Below are 17,609 nucleotides of genomic sequence, written 5' to 3'. Positions count from 1 at the left end.
AAATTTTCAGCATCATTACAGTTTTCAGTGTCACATGATCCTTCAGATATCATTCTAATTAGCTGATTTAACGTTGAAAATCAGAATGTCAGAATCTAAAAATTATTTACTTGCAAATAGATTACATTTGAAATATTCATCATGTTCATCATGAACTCCAGTCTGGGAAACCCGGACGTAATGTACATGTTGTTGATACCAAAGAACAGAATAGATCTTGTTTCTCTTTGTATTTTAATTTTCACTGGGGTACAAGATGAACCTATTCAAATCAATGTGATCTAAAAACTAGTCACAATACATAACCTAAAATAAGTACTCTAATTTACATTACTAACTACTAACTGACTACAATTTGTAAAGAATGTATATTACACTTTTTAAACGATGAACTTTAGTTGAACCTTCTTACAGACAACACAACATTTTCAGCATTCAAACTGAAAGTAAACTCAAACAGAGAGATTGCAGTTACAATAGATTTATTACTTCTTTGCAAATTTTAAAATACCAAGCTTTATAGACCAAAATATACAATACTGACTTTTCACATGTAGAGTGTGTTATCAAAATAACCAAATGTGTACGGCAATCATACTGATCAATATACTGCATCATGCAAACTAACAGATTTAGAAAGGCAATAATGGTTCACAATTTTCAAACATGGTCTCATGTCACTTGGAATGTACAAAATAAACCATATTATGAATAGCCTTATTATTACTTATCACAAATAATCCCAAATGCCAGTGATCACCTTTAGTAATGGTAGCAGATTAATAAATTAATAGCAACAAAGTAGTTCAACTCAGAAACCACAGTGGAATGGATTAGGTGCCCATAGCAGCTTAGACAAACCCTGATGTAAGCACATATACATACTGTACATGCTTTGATTACTACATACATATAGATCAAATTACATAAGCAGCAAATATATATTTTATACAGTAGAATATTTCATACATAGACAAAAGTATCCTTAAATAAAGTATCTTAAAGGTTGAGAAGCTTTGGATGTCAGATTCAGTCAGGTGAATTAGCACTAATCACATTAAAGTTGTACAAAGGTTGAGGACTTTAAATTTACTAACATCAAGTACCATTTAAATTAATACAATATTAGGATATTATTGCGTCATGAATCGCACAGCAGACAAAACACTGTTAGAAAAGGTTCATAAATAATATCTCAACCCACTGATGGCCCATCCTCAAGCCTTTTTCGGTCTGCTCTGGCCCTCTATAGGTCAAAACAAGATCAAATAAACCCACTGATCAGCGAGCTCCCACTACGGCTCAGGTATCTCTCGTGTACAGGAAGCCGGACCACTCATGAACTATTAGCCCTCAATTCCAACTGAAGGCTAAAACAAGCAGGGTCAGTAAACTTTACCATGTTATTTCCCAAGCCAGAGGTCACTAAGAAGATGGTTTGTTGTACCCAAACAGCCCCACAGGAATGTACTTCACATGAGTGGGCCACTGAGATGCCAGCTGGAAGAACTTCACATCATTCCACTCCATCCCATCTACAGACACTGAAACATTAAACACGTCCATCTCGTGAGTAAAGTGCGTTAACATACAGAGGGTGCAACTGTCTGAGACATTTAAAAGCTAATGTAAACCTGAATTTTGACATTTAAAACAAAAGACAGCTTATGACAAAATTAATATGAAATATTTAAGATTCTGCATTATTATAGGTCACTGTTAAAATAAGCAAATGTGTGACATTGATCGTGTAGACAACAAATACCCCCCAAAAATTCTAAAGTTCATAAATGCACATTTTTTAATTAACTTCTCAATTATATGAAATATGATAATATGCAGAATATTCAATTAGGAAAATGCAAACCATAAGCATCATAGACATTAATGTTCAGGTTAGTGGACATATCACAATGGTTTTTTCCAATAAACTTACCACTGTATTGATTTATGTGTTATCCTCTGTGGTGAGAGTTCGTTTGGACAGCGGTTTAAAGTACTTTTGACTTCAAAAAACGCGTTGGATTGTGTTGTTAACCAAGACCTTTTGCGGTTTAATTGACTTACATCTGTATCAATGTAAAATTCTATAAAAGTTGAACGGACATCATTGACATTATCTGTTCTGTGTTACATATTTGTACAGATTTATGCCGTCTTACAGCCACTATTTTTGACCAATTTTTTCTGGGTTATTACAAAAGTTAACAGGCTCATTCATTTTGTGTCCTGTTGTACCTCTTAGACTGGTTTGTTGATTCTTGGCAGAGCAGATGAGTCTGGTGATGCCTTCAATGATCTGACTCTTTGACTCTGTGTCTCTCTCCTTTGGCTTCTTCCCTAGGAAGATGGTTGGAACTGAAGAGAGGCGAAATTAGTAAATATAGTTATGTGTGGATATGGATAAATATGGTGACTATCAACAATAGTAGCACTGCAAAAAAAGAAAAAAAGAAAATGAAAACACTGTATAGAGTCATGAAAACAAAGGGATCTTTAGCAAAAAGACAAATGTGCATTTTCTGTGCATATTCAGTGAATAGTCTCACCTTTCTTGTTCTTCTCCTTGGTCACCACAGTCATGGACATGGTGTTAGAGCCAGTCTGGAGCTCAATGTTGCCGAAACCGGGCAGTCGGCTAACCTGCAAGGATCTGAACGCACACCTCAAAGTCTTCTTACTGTCTCTCTGCTCTCCGTCTTTGCGTCTCTCAAGCCCGGCAGACACCCAGTAATCCACCTGAAGCCCAATCGCATCCACGCCATGAGACATGTTGGGGCTCCTAGATAACAGAATCAGTTTGACCATATTTACCAGGCTAGCATTTTTTAACAGAGGTAAGCCATAGAATTGTGAGAAACAGCAAAGCGGTGCAGATTTCTGAACAATATTGTACACAAACCCTAGCGCAGCAAGTCCACCGCTTAGTGAGGGTGATGGAGGAGGTGTTGCAGAATCTTTCATCATCCCAGTGGGAGATACGTGAGCAGGTGGAGACGTCGAGGGAACTGCCAAGCTCAAAGCTAAACCTTCTTCACAATCTCCAACTACAATGAGTCAAATAAACATTTGGGGGAAAAACTGCAATAATAGTAAAATGCAATTTCATTGCAAAGTGACAAGATCATTTCGAAAAGAAATATAAATGCTTGCTGTTATTAATAATTGGCCAGTCTAATAAAGAACATTAAACAACAAAAATGTTTCAATACTATTGCATACTAAAATGTGCATCTTTAACTTTAGTGGTAAGTCGGACCACATTGGTTCCATTTTTGATTCGCTAAAAACTAAACCAGCTCATAATAAGAGTAACTTGTTGAGGAATCAAACCACATCTGGTTGCACTGTCTGGTTCTTTGTTCCCAACTCTAATGTTAATACAATATTACAGGTGATTTTTTATAAAAGGATGCAAAACAAAAAAGAAAGACAAACCTGAAGATCCTGGGCTGCGCTCTACCAATCGCTCTACCTTAACCAACTGTTGCAAGAAAAAAGGATCATTGAAAATTAAAACACTAGTGTTAAAGGGGTCATATAATGCTATTTTCAAAGTTAATTGAAGATTAAGATCCTTTAATTACAATTCTCATTAGTATTTAAATTGATCAAAAGTAACAGTAAATACATTTAGAATGTTACAAAAGTACATTTTGCTCTTTTAAACTTTCTATAAATCAAAGAATTCTGAGACCTTGGTGAGACTTCTTTTTTTTTTAAAAATGTACCTACCACAAACTTTTAAATGCTAGGCTTACATTAACTAAAAATGTACTCACACCCACAAAAGGAACAAAATTTTGGTAGGAATCTTCATCTTGCCTAGAATAGTAAAAAACACAATAAGTTAAAATATAATATAAAATATTTGAAATGATGAGGTGATAGAAATCATCTTACATCTTTTGTTTGCAGGTCAGCATGGCCTCAGCAATGGGGAGCTGATGAGTAACTACAGATCCGTTAATGTACTGTAAAATTCGTCCAGTCACATCCAAGTCAGCAGAGGAAGAAGCTGAAGAGATACAAGAACAAATCCTATGGACAATCGTCAATATAAAATACATCTCAATGGGCACAGAAAAGTGAAAAATAAATAACCGTACTGGGGTTAAACAAATGCATTACTTACCAGTCTGGGGAGGCTCTGGGCGACTGAAAAACTCTCTCCATGAGCCGTCCAGGAAGGAAGAACTGTAGCGATTGTCCAGAGAGCCCAGGTGTTTGGCCACAGGGTGAGAGCCTGTTGAGAAACACACGTGATAAAAACTGCAAAAGCTTTCCAAAAAACCCAACTGGAAGTTAAAAAAAGTTCAGGCTTTATGTGAAATATCATTGTGTTGTTAGAGGTTATCTTTATGCACCTAAAGGCACCACAAGGAACTTCATGTGGCTGAGCCAGTCAGACATCTTGTTGGCGAGCTGAGAGACAAAGAATCTCAAGACGGCTCCTAAATAGCTTTGACCTCCAACCGCCACAACCTTAACTGGTTTGGGCATGATGGAGTTACAGTTGCAGCTGTGAGAATAAAGAAGGAACAATATGCACCACACTGCAGACACAGGAACTGTTAGAATGCTAAAATCTATGAGATTCATATTGACAACCATTAATATTAACATCATGAGATCCGACAGCCAGGCATCACTACAAACCATGGTCGTTTCACATTTGTGTTTATTCTCACTGACTCCACCACAGTTACACTCACAATTTCTGTATGCGTGTGAGCAGGGCGGAAAGGACGGCCTGGATTTCTGATCCTGAGCAGGTGCAGACCACCGGCAGCTTTTGAGCCTGCAGCAACTCAGCCACATACTGCAGACACATAAAGATATATTTCTCTATATCAAAATGAATAAAAACATCAATATGTACTGAGACACACAGGCACACAGGAAGTGAAGTGGAATGATATTTACGTGTCCTTGCCAATCGCTGCCATTCACCAAGATAAGGCTGTCAGGAAGGGTACTGTCAGACAGCAGAATCTGGTTGAGCTGGTCATATACTATCTTCCTCGGCATCTGCAAAGAGAAGTGTGACTGAAAACATTTTCTCAGACTAGCATTTTAAGGTCAGTGTAAAATCTCTAACATCATAGTAACGCTACTAACTTAACTCCCTTCACAGAAGAGTGACAGCTGCTAATCTGCTTTATTGATGTAGCTTTTAAAGATTAAAACATAATGTCAGCTCTACATCCAAGCGAGGAAATAAGCATTGGAAAGTTTGATTTTGTTTCATTGAATTTGTTCTTTTGACTAGTAGATAAACGCAAATAAACAATTCGTTGACTCATTTGGTTCATTGTTGGTTTATATAATCATTATCTAAACTTATATAATCATTGGTTAATATAATCATATTTTAATTATATTTAAAAGGCATATTTTACTGCTAATTATCATAGTTTTTGCCTGGATTTACTTATTTTATTAGTTTGATTCAATGTAAACTCTACTGTTAAAAATTTTGGGGTCACTTTTTGTAAGAAATGAATTCTTTAATTCAGCAAGTAAGCATTAAAGGAATACTCCACTTTTTTTTTTTTGGAAATAGGCTCATTTTACCACTCCCCCAGAGTTAAACAGTTGAGTTTTACCGTTTTCGAATATATTCAGCCAATTTTTTTTTAAATTTAGCAGAATATCAGTAATCAGACTGATTCTGGTCTCATTGACTTCCATAGTATTTTTTTTTTCCTACTATGGAAGTAAATGAGACCAGAAACTGTCTGGTTACTGATATTCTTCTAAATATAAAAAAAATCGGCTGAATGGATTTGAAAACGGTAAAACTCAACTGTTTAACTCTGGGGGAGTTGTAAAATGAGCCTATTTCCAAAAAAAAAAGTGGAGTATCCCTTTAAATTTATCAAATGACAGTAAATACTTTCACATTGTTTAGAATACTTTCTATTTCAGATAAACGCTGTTCTTTTTAACATTCTATTCATCAAAGAATCAAATGGAATTGTGGATTCCACAAAAATATTATGCAGCAGAAGAAATGTTTCTTGAGCAGTAAATTAGCATATTAGAATGATTTCTGAAGGATCATGTGACACTGAAGACTGGAGTAATGATGCTGAAAATTCAGTTTTGCCTTTACAAGAATAAATTACATTTTACAATAGATTAAAATAGAAAACACTTGCTTTAAATTGTAATAATATTTCACAATATTACTGTTACTTTTGAATCAAATAAAACGTGTGAAACTACTGTTCAGAAGAAATGTTTGTGAAATTTATTTAACTGTTCAAGTTATTCTAATTGAGATCCGGAGATTGTTTTTGTATCAGATAAATACTACCGTTAGAAATAACATTCATAGGGCCAGATATACTAACATCTTGTGCCAGCACAAAAACACACCCAACAGCTTGTGTCTTCCACTGTTTATCAAACAGACAGTACAGGTCTGGAGCCAAACTAGTAACTGTAACACCCACTCCCTCCCCTCCCCACTGAACATGGGCAAATTTGCAAAAGTGAAAAGTGAGCACGCATTCAAAAGCAATCACAAATGTGTGAAATGAATGCACCCAATCCATACAGTAACCTCCTCAGAAATATATGCACCCCCGATTTATGTGCCTTGGCGCTGGCTAAATCAGTTGACTAAATCAGTTGACATGCTGAACTTACACATTTAAGAAAAGAAATTTAGGAATAGCATGCTTACAATCATCTTTGGACATTAAACTAGAATCGAAAAATTACATCGAAAAAATAAGCACTTCACCTTTAAGAGCTCTCGTATTGTGTGTGTGACTCAGAAACAGCTATTTCGGTCTCACCAACCGCATGCTGTCTCACAAACATTTGATAAAAGCAGCAGGAATAGTCGGCAGCAAAAATACATGTTTAAGTGGAATGTATCATGCAGGGAGAATTAAAAATGGCACTTCATCACAATGGCCTTTGAGTATGTTTTGACACCTCTGCACAAAAGTGAACCGCCATATGAACTAGGTGTTGAATCATGTGTACAGAGTTACATAAGGAGAATTATCGCCCACTCTCTCTCTCTCTCTCTCTCGCTGGCTCTCCTCAAGCAACACCCACTTCCCCCTCTCACTAATCCTCATGCACATCCCAAATGCATCACCATATTCTCTGTTTTGCCCTCTCACATCCACACATACACACAATTTCCTGAGCAAATAGTCCTTGGGGGTTTATTGATTCTGCTGAACTTCAGTCAGAGCAACTTAAGAAAAGCAGGGCAGGCGTTTTTGCCTAAGACCTAAGTGCTGTGTGTTTGTGTGTGTGTGGTTACCTGAGGGGTGAGGCTGAGCTCGGGTGATCTCTCACTGTCTGAGCTGTTGGTGCGTTCGCTGAGAGGTTTGGACAGCTGTCTCTCTTTCATAGGGGTCCCTCGCCGCTGTTTAGGCGTATGATTGCCATCCAGCCTGGAGATAATGTCACAGCTGCTTTTATTTATTTACTATCCACTCCATTTTTTTTCTCAATATATGCACAAAAGTCTAAATACACAAGGACCGACGTACATAGTTTGTGCATAGAATACATTAAAAGTGGGCAGTATTACCCACAATGAGTCATTTTATATCATGTCATAACAGTACATTTAACAATGCAGTTATTTAGCAAGAAAGGCCAGTACTTGTTTATATATTAAGGTCAGTAATTGTTTATATATTATTTTATATAAGGTACTCCATCTCAAATTTTTATTTTCTTTTTTTTGGTTGGAAGTTGATGGAATAAAACCAAAAGATTACATAACTTATTACAAATTACTGTAGTATAGAAAAAAAGAAAATTGGCTGACACATTTCTATCATTTGATACTTCATAGCGAACATCTTAAAGGGACAGTCCACACAAAAAATAAAAATTTTCATTTAAATTCCATTGTCTTATTCCAACCCTATTTGAATTTCTTTCTTCTTTGAAAAAAAAGCTATTTTGAAGAATGATGGTAACTGAACAGTTTTGGTTCCTTTTCGACAAAAAAAAAATAATACAATAGAAAGTCAAAGGGAACCGATTCTGTTTGATTATCAACTTTTTCATTTTTGGGTGGACCATCACTTTAAAAACAGGTTTAATGTGAAATACCAACCTAGGAGATGGCATGTTAGTGCTATTGCTCCTCTGTGGGGTCCGAGGCCTCTCCGCCACTGATAAAGTGATGCTAGGGGTCCCGTCTGCTATCACCTCCACTTCATTGAGTTCCTATACCATAACCTTCTCAATAAATACTAGTTCACAGGCTCACAAAGAACAAAAGTGGATTCACAACAAACTGAATGTGAGGGGTAGTAAAGTGAGAAGGGGACACATAAAGAGGTGCAATCAGGCTCACCAGCGTGTCCATTTCTGAGAAAGCCTCATCCAGCTGCGCACTGGGGGAACGTTGGATTTTACCAGATATAGTCTGCTCACTCCTCTTCAGGAGAAAGAATGGGGATGGGAAAGAGAAATGAGACATACAGTGGCCCCAAAATGTATATAGATAGTTAAAACTGTATGAATGTCATTACACTAGACAACAAATTCAAGCAAATGGCATGTACAGTATATTGAAAAAAAGAACAGCTAAATATATCACAAAAGGAAAACATGTTAAAAAAAAAAAAAAAGATAAAAAGTATTCGGACACATTCATATAGTTAATGTGACCTGAGTCAGTTGGTTAAAAGTAATTGCCACAATAGCTGGCTTAAAAGTCCAAATAGTTATATATAAATTGTTTACACATATACATACACACACACACAAGAAAAAGCACTAAAGCAGTAATGGTGCGTGCCCACTGTCGAGGAGCAAGCGGAGCAGAGCGTTTTCAATTCATTCCTATGGAAGTTGAGCTTCACGCTCACGCGGTGCATTGTGGGATTGAAAGCGGACAGGAGAAAGCGTTGAGAGTAGGGGTGACTGTCAAAAGGTTTTATGCAAATATCAAGGGAACAATGCGGGCAGCAGTCAATTGCCGTGTGGTTCAGGCAGTAACATCTTTCTTGAGTGTTTAAAAATATGTAGGTTGAGTTTATGCAGGATGTTTTTTACACATTGTACACTTTGTAGTTGTTACATACAGTATATGTTAAATATTGCAGTTTGAAAGCTTTCATTGCAATTATACTGGCATTTACAAAATTGGCAGGATATCTCTACTTGGGGCATTTGGAATCAAAGCTTGCCTATAACCAAATGTAATCCCATGAATCTCTAATTATTATATTGCCCCAGTTGATAAAAAAAACAGGTTAAACACACTTGCTACGGACATCCCCCATAGCAGAGGCATTATAAGCGGCACTAAGCGGAGTTTTGTCGCTGTAGTGGGCAAGCACCATAATAAGGCAAAGCAAAGTTCAAACGCAGTGCTAAAATAAGGTCTCTCTCTCTCTCTCTCTCTGAAAGACACTCACAGGACTCAGCTTGTCTTTGCTGCGGCTGCACCTACTATTCAAGCTACCAAACTCCGTCTGAGAGCTGGACTGTGACATGCCTTCAAAAAATGGCCTAAAATACACAAACACACACAAAAAAAATCCAGGGTCAGAATAAGAAAGCCAAGATGTAGGCAGTTTGCCCACTCAGTATTTGGCTGAAAAAGCTCTGTTTTTTGTCAGTGTATGTCTACATTTGAGAGTGGAAAATGCTGTGTGTACATGCTTCTCATATAAAATATATACCAGAATCTTTTGCAACAACAACACTACATCTCTATTGTATAATCAAATCCATCTAATGCAAAGCAAAATTACTAAAACAATATCTGAAAGTGGGTGCCATAATAGTAAATATTAGCTAGTGAATGATGTACCGGAGTTTGGGTTTGGGGGTGCTGATAATACTGTCCGTCTCCTCCATGTCTGGGCCGCTGTCGCTGGGGTTGTACATTTCAAGACTGTCATAGAGCTCATCCAGGTCCTCTTCCACATCCCGGATCTGCTCTTGGGACACATGATCCAAACCGAATCCCACCTACATTCATAATATTACCCATCGATTACTGATAGAGATGAGCGATAAATAGGTACAATGTCGGTTATCTGCCGATACTTTCGATTTATTTATTTATTTAATCAGCTGATATAGGATATTTATTGGGTTTGCTCAAGTACCATATTTTTTCACTTTAGAATTCCTTTCTCATCATCTGATCCACTTAAATGGTACTCTTTAAAACACTAATAACAATTTTTTTCACTTTTTTTAAATGATTTATAAAAAAAAATTGATTATTAGCCATTACGTTAAAATAAATTACCAGCTTATTTGTATCTGACAGAATTTTTGTATAGATGCACACCGAACTGCTCATTAATGAAGATTTGTACTGTTCTAAATGACCAAATACATTTCTTAAAGAAAACCTGGTGGGAAAAAGAAGCGAACAGACCTTCACCAAGAGAGCGTGTGAATTTAGAGACAAGATGCAATTACCTCATCAGACACTTTGAACCATTTCACCAATGCCATAAGCTTCTGTTTGATGTTGGGTTGCTGGATTTAAAACAAACACCTTATTAGACAGAAAGCAGGGGAGTCATAAGCAACAATAGCAAATTAACCACGTATCTGGTTGAGCAACAGTAGGGAACAAAAATTGCAGCAAGCAGAGAAGGGGGAAAAGCTGCCACAACAAGCACAGAGTGCTGGCGAAGGCTTGTCAGCTAGAAGATGAAGCAAACAGGAACACAAAACAGACTTCTGAAAGCATCTGAGAGGAGGAAGCAGATTTAACGTTAATGTGCTCAGAAGCCCCATCCCAAGAGTTTCCATGTGATTGGAAGAATTGCAGCAGCTCCTATTGCAATCACGGCTACATCTAAAGAACAGTTGCCCCCAGGGAGAAATGTGCAGTCGTTCAGCTCGACAAAGCCTGAGGTCAACATGGAGACAGAGAAAGCTGAGGTTCTCTAAGGTCTGTTTTATAATTCTGGACAGATCACTTACGTCACTTACGTTAGCTCTGGTGATGGAGGCTGTGGAGGGGAGTTTACGACGAGGTTTCTTTTTCCTCAGTTCATCCTCGTCATCATAGAGGTACTACCCATAAAGGGACAAATCAAGCTTTAAAACGTTATTTGAATACAATAACAATTCATAGTAACTTTTTTTGGACTGTCAAATGATAAAACTTTTTTTTTCTTAATTACATTATGTGCCAATTAATACATATAAATATTAATAATTTAAAGTCATTATTGTGGTAAATGAGAAAAGCATCAATTAGACATTAGAGTAGCTTTAGAAAGAAATATTTTATTTGATTCAATATAGAATTTATTCAACTTTTAGGCTACATACTATTGCCAAAATATGAAAATATTTTTTTTTACAATCTAAATGAGAAACTTAAACTGCCAGTAGGTGGCAGTAAATGTCTATATGAATAAGTCATTGAATCATTCATTGATTCAGTTCGCTCAAAAAGCAGATTCATTCAGAAACACCGTGTTGTTAGGAGATGGACAACAGTTATGCGCTGGCTTTGTAAGTAATATGTTTGTTGGCAAAACTTTTCAAAAATAGAAAATAGTGTCAAAAATATAACACAATATTACCTTCTAATTTATTGAACTGTTGTATAAAATTAATATCACATTTACACTTGTGCTATTTGGGACAAAAACAGCACTCATGTGATTTTGCTTAATAACAATAATAATAATATCATATGATTTAATTTAAATATGAGACAAACTCATACAGGTGCATTTTAGGCCTAATATCTTGAATTTTAAGGGGCATTCTAACTGCATTCTCAGGGCTACATTATGCAGCAAGTTGTTGCCCTGCATGTTCGTCACCAATCAACTGTATGAAATCAATGTAAGATGATGATATATATAAAGTAATCACCAACTGGTATGGGTTATATGGAAAAGAGCTTCTTGACCATTTTTCAAACCTTCTTTTTTTCAGTTTCATAGTCATACAGGTTTGAAACTACATTATCTACTGAAACTACTACTTATCTACTATACTATCTTCCAATTTTGCTTCCCACGTTTCCTCTCTTTTGCTAGAGGGTCTTCAAAAAATATTCTTTTTTTGTTTATACAAAGACCAGTGATCTGTGATCTGACTTCAGCAGATTCAGTTCAGTCTCTGAGGACAGACATAATTCACTAAACTGGAAATAATCAAGATGGCTGAACATCAAAATCAATCAGTTCAATCTAACAGGCCTGACCTGCCCCTGTAGAGGATCATCACTGCCGTCCTGCTCTGACGAATAGCTTTCCTCCTCCTCCTCAGAGTAATTATCAATGTCTGGTGAACGATCTGAAAGGCAGAAAACGAGAAGGGATGCGAGGGATTAAACCAGAGCACGCCTGGATAAAGAACTTACAGAAAGTGTTCTCAAAATAAAAGAATTTTTGTAATTTCTCATTAGCTTGTTCAATATTAAATACAGAGATCAAGATGTTCAACTCACCGGATAGCTTAGACTTTGGTCCCTCTGGGTCGATGGGCTGACTGGAGAGAGAAAAGACCCTGATCTCAGCAACGGGCACCGGTGTGTCCTTCACCGTCGTGTGCAAGCACAACATCTGAGCATCTTCTGTAGGGTGCTGCATCACCTACAGACAGGGGGAACAAAAGCCATGAGTAGCTTTAAAGACAAGGGAACAAACTACAAAACAAATCTGCTAAATGATTACACTGCAAATAAACTACAAAATGTTAGATTAGTTACAATGCTCAAATGTATTTATGTTTGCAAAATATAATCAATATATTGTGTAACCTGCTTTCGTGCTGATAACTATGGAAGCTTGTTTTCGCCACAGAATGAAAAATAAAAAAGGTAATTGCGACTTTTTATCTCACAATTCTGACTTTTTTCCTCACAATTGCGAGATTACATCTCACAATTCTGACCTTATTTCTCAGAATTGCGAGATATAAAGTCAGAATTGCTAGATATAGTCAGAATTGATTGATATAAAGTCGCAATTGCGCGTTATAGAATCAGAAATGCTCAATTAGACTCAATTCTGTCTTTTTCTCGCAATTGCGACTTTATTTCTCAGAATTGCGTCTTTATATCTTGCAATTGCTACTTTATTTCTCAGAAATCTCGCAATTGCGACTTTATTTCTCAGAATTGCGACTTTATATCTCGCAATTTCAGCTTTATTTCTCAGAATTGCGGCTTTATATCTTGCAATTGCGACTTTCTCACAATTCTGACTATCTCGCAATTGCGACTATTTCTCACAATTCTGACCTTATATCTCGCAATTGCTGCTTGATTTCTCAGAATTGCAACTTTATATCTTGCAATTGAGAGGAAAAAAGTCAAAAAAAATTTTTTTAATTCAGTGGCGGAAACAAGCTTCCATAGATAACAGAACATTTTATTCTAGTTTAATTTTGAGATTTTTTAAAATATTTACTTCTTCTCAGTATGAAATAAATAATGATGATAAAAATAATGTGAAATGACGTGGATGCCTTTCAAAAATTAGTCATGTACTGAATCATAGTACAAATGCAAATGTCTTGGCATTTAAATTAAATTACAGATACAAAATGACCTGCGTGGATTTTGATGCATTTGTGAGAAGTTTCAGTACTGAGACTGAAGCACAGAAAGTCATTCTCTTCACCCTCCTACACCAGCTTCCATGTCTTATATGGCATTTTTGAGAAGCAGTTAAGCATCTGTGCTTAAATGTGAGACTTCTTTCAAACAAGGAATCTAAAATCACACAAAAATGTGGCCAAACTGGATTTGTAGGGTTTTGTGGTTCCTCACCTCAGCCATATTTATCAGTCCTAGTGCGAGGGTCTTGTAGCCCAGTATAGTGCGATTCTTGTACCTCTTGCGTCTCTGGAGCATAATCTGAAGCTTGTTGGCATCTCTCTTCAAAAAGTGTGGGTACTGAAACGATTATGGAAGGGAAAAAGTACTGAAGAATGAACATTAATCTAGTTGAATCCAATTCATTTAAACAGAAGGGAAGAGTCACTAAAGGACTTCCAATAAGTTTCATCAAAACAAAACCATAATACCATAATATTAAATTTGCAAATATCAATGTAGTACTAATCTCATCCAAAATACACTCAAACACAGCTAACCTGTAGAGAGAAGGTCAGCTGAAGATCCGTCTCAGTAAGGCCAGCAGAGGATAACATGATTTCATTTGACCGCAGAATGCGTTTTGAGCCCTAAAGAGATATTTACAATCATTAGTTAGCTAAACATTGATTAAGCAGTTTTTGTGCCAACCAGAAAGAAAAAAATTAAATAAATAAAAAATTTTACCTGAAGTTTAACTGCAATGACCACCGATGTGAGATCCCTGTCCAGCTCCTTCAAAATCACCAATTTTTTAAGAGTTAGACTGAGAAGTCTACAAGAGAAAAATAAGAGATGCACATGTTGTTCTGAGGACAAGTTGCTATGGCAGCAGAATGAACAATCTGTCCCCAAGCTGACCATACAGAGTTGACATTTTGGCCTTAAATCCCAGATGCAATTTTGGCTGGCATTTCACCTAAAATTCTACACAACAATTGTGACCTTTTGTGCAGTGAGTGAGAAGTGCCATGTTGGTTTTCAATATATGTCACTCTCAGTCACAATCACAAATCGATAAGTGCCTCCTCATTTAATTAAAGGGAATGATATTTACTCGAGTTCCACACCCGTAGGCTGTTTTGTAGACTACTTACTAATGTTTTACTTTTTTTTCTCTCTGTGAAACACAAAAGGAGAATTTATTTGTTTACACACAGATCTTCTTCCATAGTGCTTTTGTTTGTCTAACTCAAAAAAATACACTTTTTTGTCCCTTTTTGAGCTTAAATGCTCAATTAAGAAGTGATTCCTTAACATACTTTAGTTCACAGAAAACTACCAATATACATGTTTGGATTAATATTGAGGGTGAGAAAAAAAAATGAACAATCAATCTATAAAATACATGTACAGAAAACAAACATGACTGAAATTCAACATCCTGCTAGCGATTTAAGGGATGCTATAATGGATGCTGGAATTAAATCATTTCTAAGTTCATTTTCCACTCCACGTGACACAGGAAATCTGAATTAAGCTCTATTTTTTTACTGACAAGGAATGCAAAGTCCCAAAAACTGGGTTGTCCTCTGATACGTCTCCACGAGGTGTGCTGAGATGTTTTTGGCCTGAAGTCAAAAGCACTACATTGGTGATATTAAACTCTCAGGTAGTAAATCTTAGAGTGCAACAGCACTCAGTTTCTTCGTCAGGTTGTATTTTTACAGAATGACAGGAGAACACTGTCATAACATTGTAAGGAATTACATAGATGTCTATCTAAACCAATATGAAGACTAAGATAAAAGTATCATTTAAAAATACAGCCATAAAATAATGTAAATTAGTATATAACATATATATATACACAAGAACATACCAATGCCAAGTTGCCAACCCAAACTCCAGACCTGAACCCCAGTGAAAACCTCTAGAATGTGATCAAGAGGAAGGACACAATGTCACAAGGCATCAAACAAAGCCATTCTGCTTGAATTTTTGTGCCAGGAGTCACATAAAGTCACCCAATAGCAATGTAAAAGACCGATAGAGAGCATGCCAAGACGCATAAAAGCTAAGATTGGAAATCAGGGTTATTCCACTAAATATTGATTTCTGAAACTCTTCCTGAATTAAAAAAAATATACCATGCGTTTAAAATTTAATATAAACATGCTTTCTTTGCATTATTCAAGGTCTGAAAACACAGCGTTTACATTTTTTGTTATTTTGACCAGTTTTCCTTTTCTGCAAATAAGTGAACTAAATGGCAATGCTTTTAATGTTTTAATGTTGTCAGTATAGAATAAAACAAAAATGTTAACTTTCCTCAAACACAAACCCATAAATAGTAAGTCTAGAAAAACTGCAAATTTTGCATTGGTCTCTTAATTTTTTTTCAGAGCTGTGTATATTTGAATCCAGTGACTAAATGTGTGTAAAATACAATTATATATCCTCATTTTCAATCTGTTTTTATTTCTAAGCTACAAATGATGGTCAATGCCCTTGCATTACCTAAAAGCAACATCAAGAAGACATTAATACATAATAGGAGCTTGAGCCCAATCCGCTCTTCAAAGTGAACTATATTGAACGGGTCTAATTCACTTACAAGTCTGTCCCTGTGCATTAGAGTGTAACTCTAGAGCACAGAGGTAATGAAATTGGGAAAAGGAGGGGAGAACTGGAAAAAACATTTCAGCGATCATCTGCAAGATTCTAATGGTACAATATGCTACATCATCTATTTAGAGTTTAACTCTCCAATTCTGCTTTCCTTCTCTGCTGGCCACTTACTTCTACAATCGGACTTTTTTTGCATCTTCATGGACATTTTTTTTTATTCCACTCCCTGCATAAATAATCTCAAAGCCCCTCCTCTTTATTTCCATACATACAGTCGGCACCTAGATGGGGCGTGGTGAGGGCGGAGTCGGCGTGGGGAAAACACAACGAACATTGCGTGTATTTGAATGACAAAAATGTCTTAATGCGAGGCATTGACGCCTGCCGACTGGCAACGATACATTGCAAAATTAACTGCAATAGGGTATGATTGCCCTTATTTAATTACAAACTGGGTTAATGACCCCACCAAATGGCCGGAGGTGTTGTTTCCAGATATTCTGTTATCAGGTTGAATCTCCAGGTAAAACATTGCGGCAGCTACCGGTAACATTAGCCTATAACTTAATAATAAGATGCATACTATAACTCCATAAAATTTTGTCACTTACGGTACCAATTGTACGTATGCTTCACTCCAGACTATTAATGCTTTTGTAAAATGGTGATCAGTCAGTAGTACGAAGTTGCCGAGGGACTGTGCTGACAAGTTCACAAGTGGCGTCATTACATACCGATTGGCCTATCAAGCGAGCCTTCAGCTGATAATGCTAATGTGAATGAGACATCCCTTATGAAAAATAGGTGTGTTCGACTTTGTGTTCGACAGCTCTGCGCAGACCAAGGGTGTAATCCATCAGCCGGAAGTTGAGCCGCCATTGTGGCAGAACTTCACCTGCTGTTAGCATTCCATTGACTACCATTCATTTTGGCGTCAATTTGAAAGCCAATAACTTTACATTTGAGGCGTCCAAATAATTAATTTGTCCATTATTTATTTCTAAAGAAACACGGCAATGTATAAAACGGTCCATTACTTTGTATCTTACGTTACGGCCCCGTAGAAGCCGTTTTTGTAAAAATAGGCTAAAGATTACATCATAACCATGGGACTTTCTGTCGCACAATAGAGACATTACCGTAAAGACAGCAGGAGAAGCTCGCAGGCAATCTTTTACTGTCTATGAGGCAATTGGGGGGACATGGAGGCATAAAATTTAAAGGAGAAGCCCATAGATAGAGAGTCCATAAAAGCAACGGGACAAAATATTTCAATAACGTTTTTGAGATATTAGGCGATTCAGATTTGTCTTGGCACAGCTACTAGAAGATTTACAATTGTCAGACTGTCGTCAAGCTCAGTTTGATCCTGCGCAGTCGCTTAGACATCAGGAAGGAAGTGCAATAATCAGGCTTCAGTCTTCTCAGTTGAAATCAATGGGGTTGCTGT

General features: G+C 36.7%; 1 protein-coding gene across 5 annotated transcripts in view; it reads right to left on the bottom strand.

Annotated features, from left to right (window-relative positions):
* Nucleotides 1–465: 465 nt before the first annotated feature.
* Nucleotides 466–17,609, bottom strand: part of pacs1a (phosphofurin acidic cluster sorting protein 1a) — a 40,972-nt gene continuing 23,828 nt past the window's right edge. The window contains exons 2-24 of one of the 5 annotated variants that reach the window (XM_039693959.2): nucleotides 14,276–14,363; nucleotides 14,089–14,178; nucleotides 13,763–13,888; nucleotides 12,437–12,581; nucleotides 12,191–12,282; nucleotides 10,948–11,040; nucleotides 10,435–10,494; nucleotides 9,812–9,972; nucleotides 9,414–9,507; nucleotides 8,345–8,428; nucleotides 8,102–8,214; nucleotides 7,292–7,442; nucleotides 4,927–5,031; nucleotides 4,716–4,822; nucleotides 4,368–4,522; nucleotides 4,136–4,246; nucleotides 3,904–4,018; nucleotides 3,783–3,825; nucleotides 3,439–3,484; nucleotides 2,903–3,047; nucleotides 2,550–2,782; nucleotides 2,239–2,358; nucleotides 466–1,544 (exon numbers count right to left, since the gene is read on the bottom strand). In XM_039693959.2, coding sequence (XP_039549893.2) covers nucleotides 1,426–1,544; nucleotides 2,239–2,358; nucleotides 2,550–2,782; nucleotides 2,903–3,047; nucleotides 3,439–3,484; nucleotides 3,783–3,825; nucleotides 3,904–4,018; nucleotides 4,136–4,246; nucleotides 4,368–4,522; nucleotides 4,716–4,822; nucleotides 4,927–5,031; nucleotides 7,292–7,442; nucleotides 8,102–8,214; nucleotides 8,345–8,428; nucleotides 9,414–9,507; nucleotides 9,812–9,972; nucleotides 10,435–10,494; nucleotides 10,948–11,040; nucleotides 12,191–12,282; nucleotides 12,437–12,581; nucleotides 13,763–13,888; nucleotides 14,089–14,178; nucleotides 14,276–14,363 — 2,596 coding nt within the window. In that variant the 3' untranslated portion in view covers nucleotides 466–1,425. The remainder of the gene's footprint in view (nucleotides 1,545–2,238; nucleotides 2,359–2,549; nucleotides 2,783–2,902; nucleotides 3,048–3,438; nucleotides 3,485–3,782; nucleotides 3,826–3,903; nucleotides 4,019–4,135; nucleotides 4,247–4,367; nucleotides 4,523–4,715; nucleotides 4,823–4,926; nucleotides 5,032–7,291; nucleotides 7,443–8,101; nucleotides 8,215–8,344; nucleotides 8,429–9,413; nucleotides 9,508–9,811; nucleotides 9,973–10,434; nucleotides 10,495–10,947; nucleotides 11,041–12,190; nucleotides 12,283–12,436; nucleotides 12,582–13,762; nucleotides 13,889–14,088; nucleotides 14,179–14,275; nucleotides 14,364–17,609) is intronic. The other 4 variants (XM_089123427.1, XM_039693960.2, XM_039693961.2 and 1 more) reach the window with 4 other exon arrangements.

The sequence above is a fragment of the Pimephales promelas genome, chromosome 19 (assembly GCF_988280905.1).
Source record: "Pimephales promelas chromosome 19, fPimPro1.hap1.1, whole genome shotgun sequence".
Taxonomy (NCBI): domain Eukaryota; kingdom Metazoa; phylum Chordata; class Actinopteri; order Cypriniformes; family Leuciscidae; genus Pimephales; species Pimephales promelas.
This window is presented reverse-complemented; position numbering and strand designations above follow the sequence as displayed.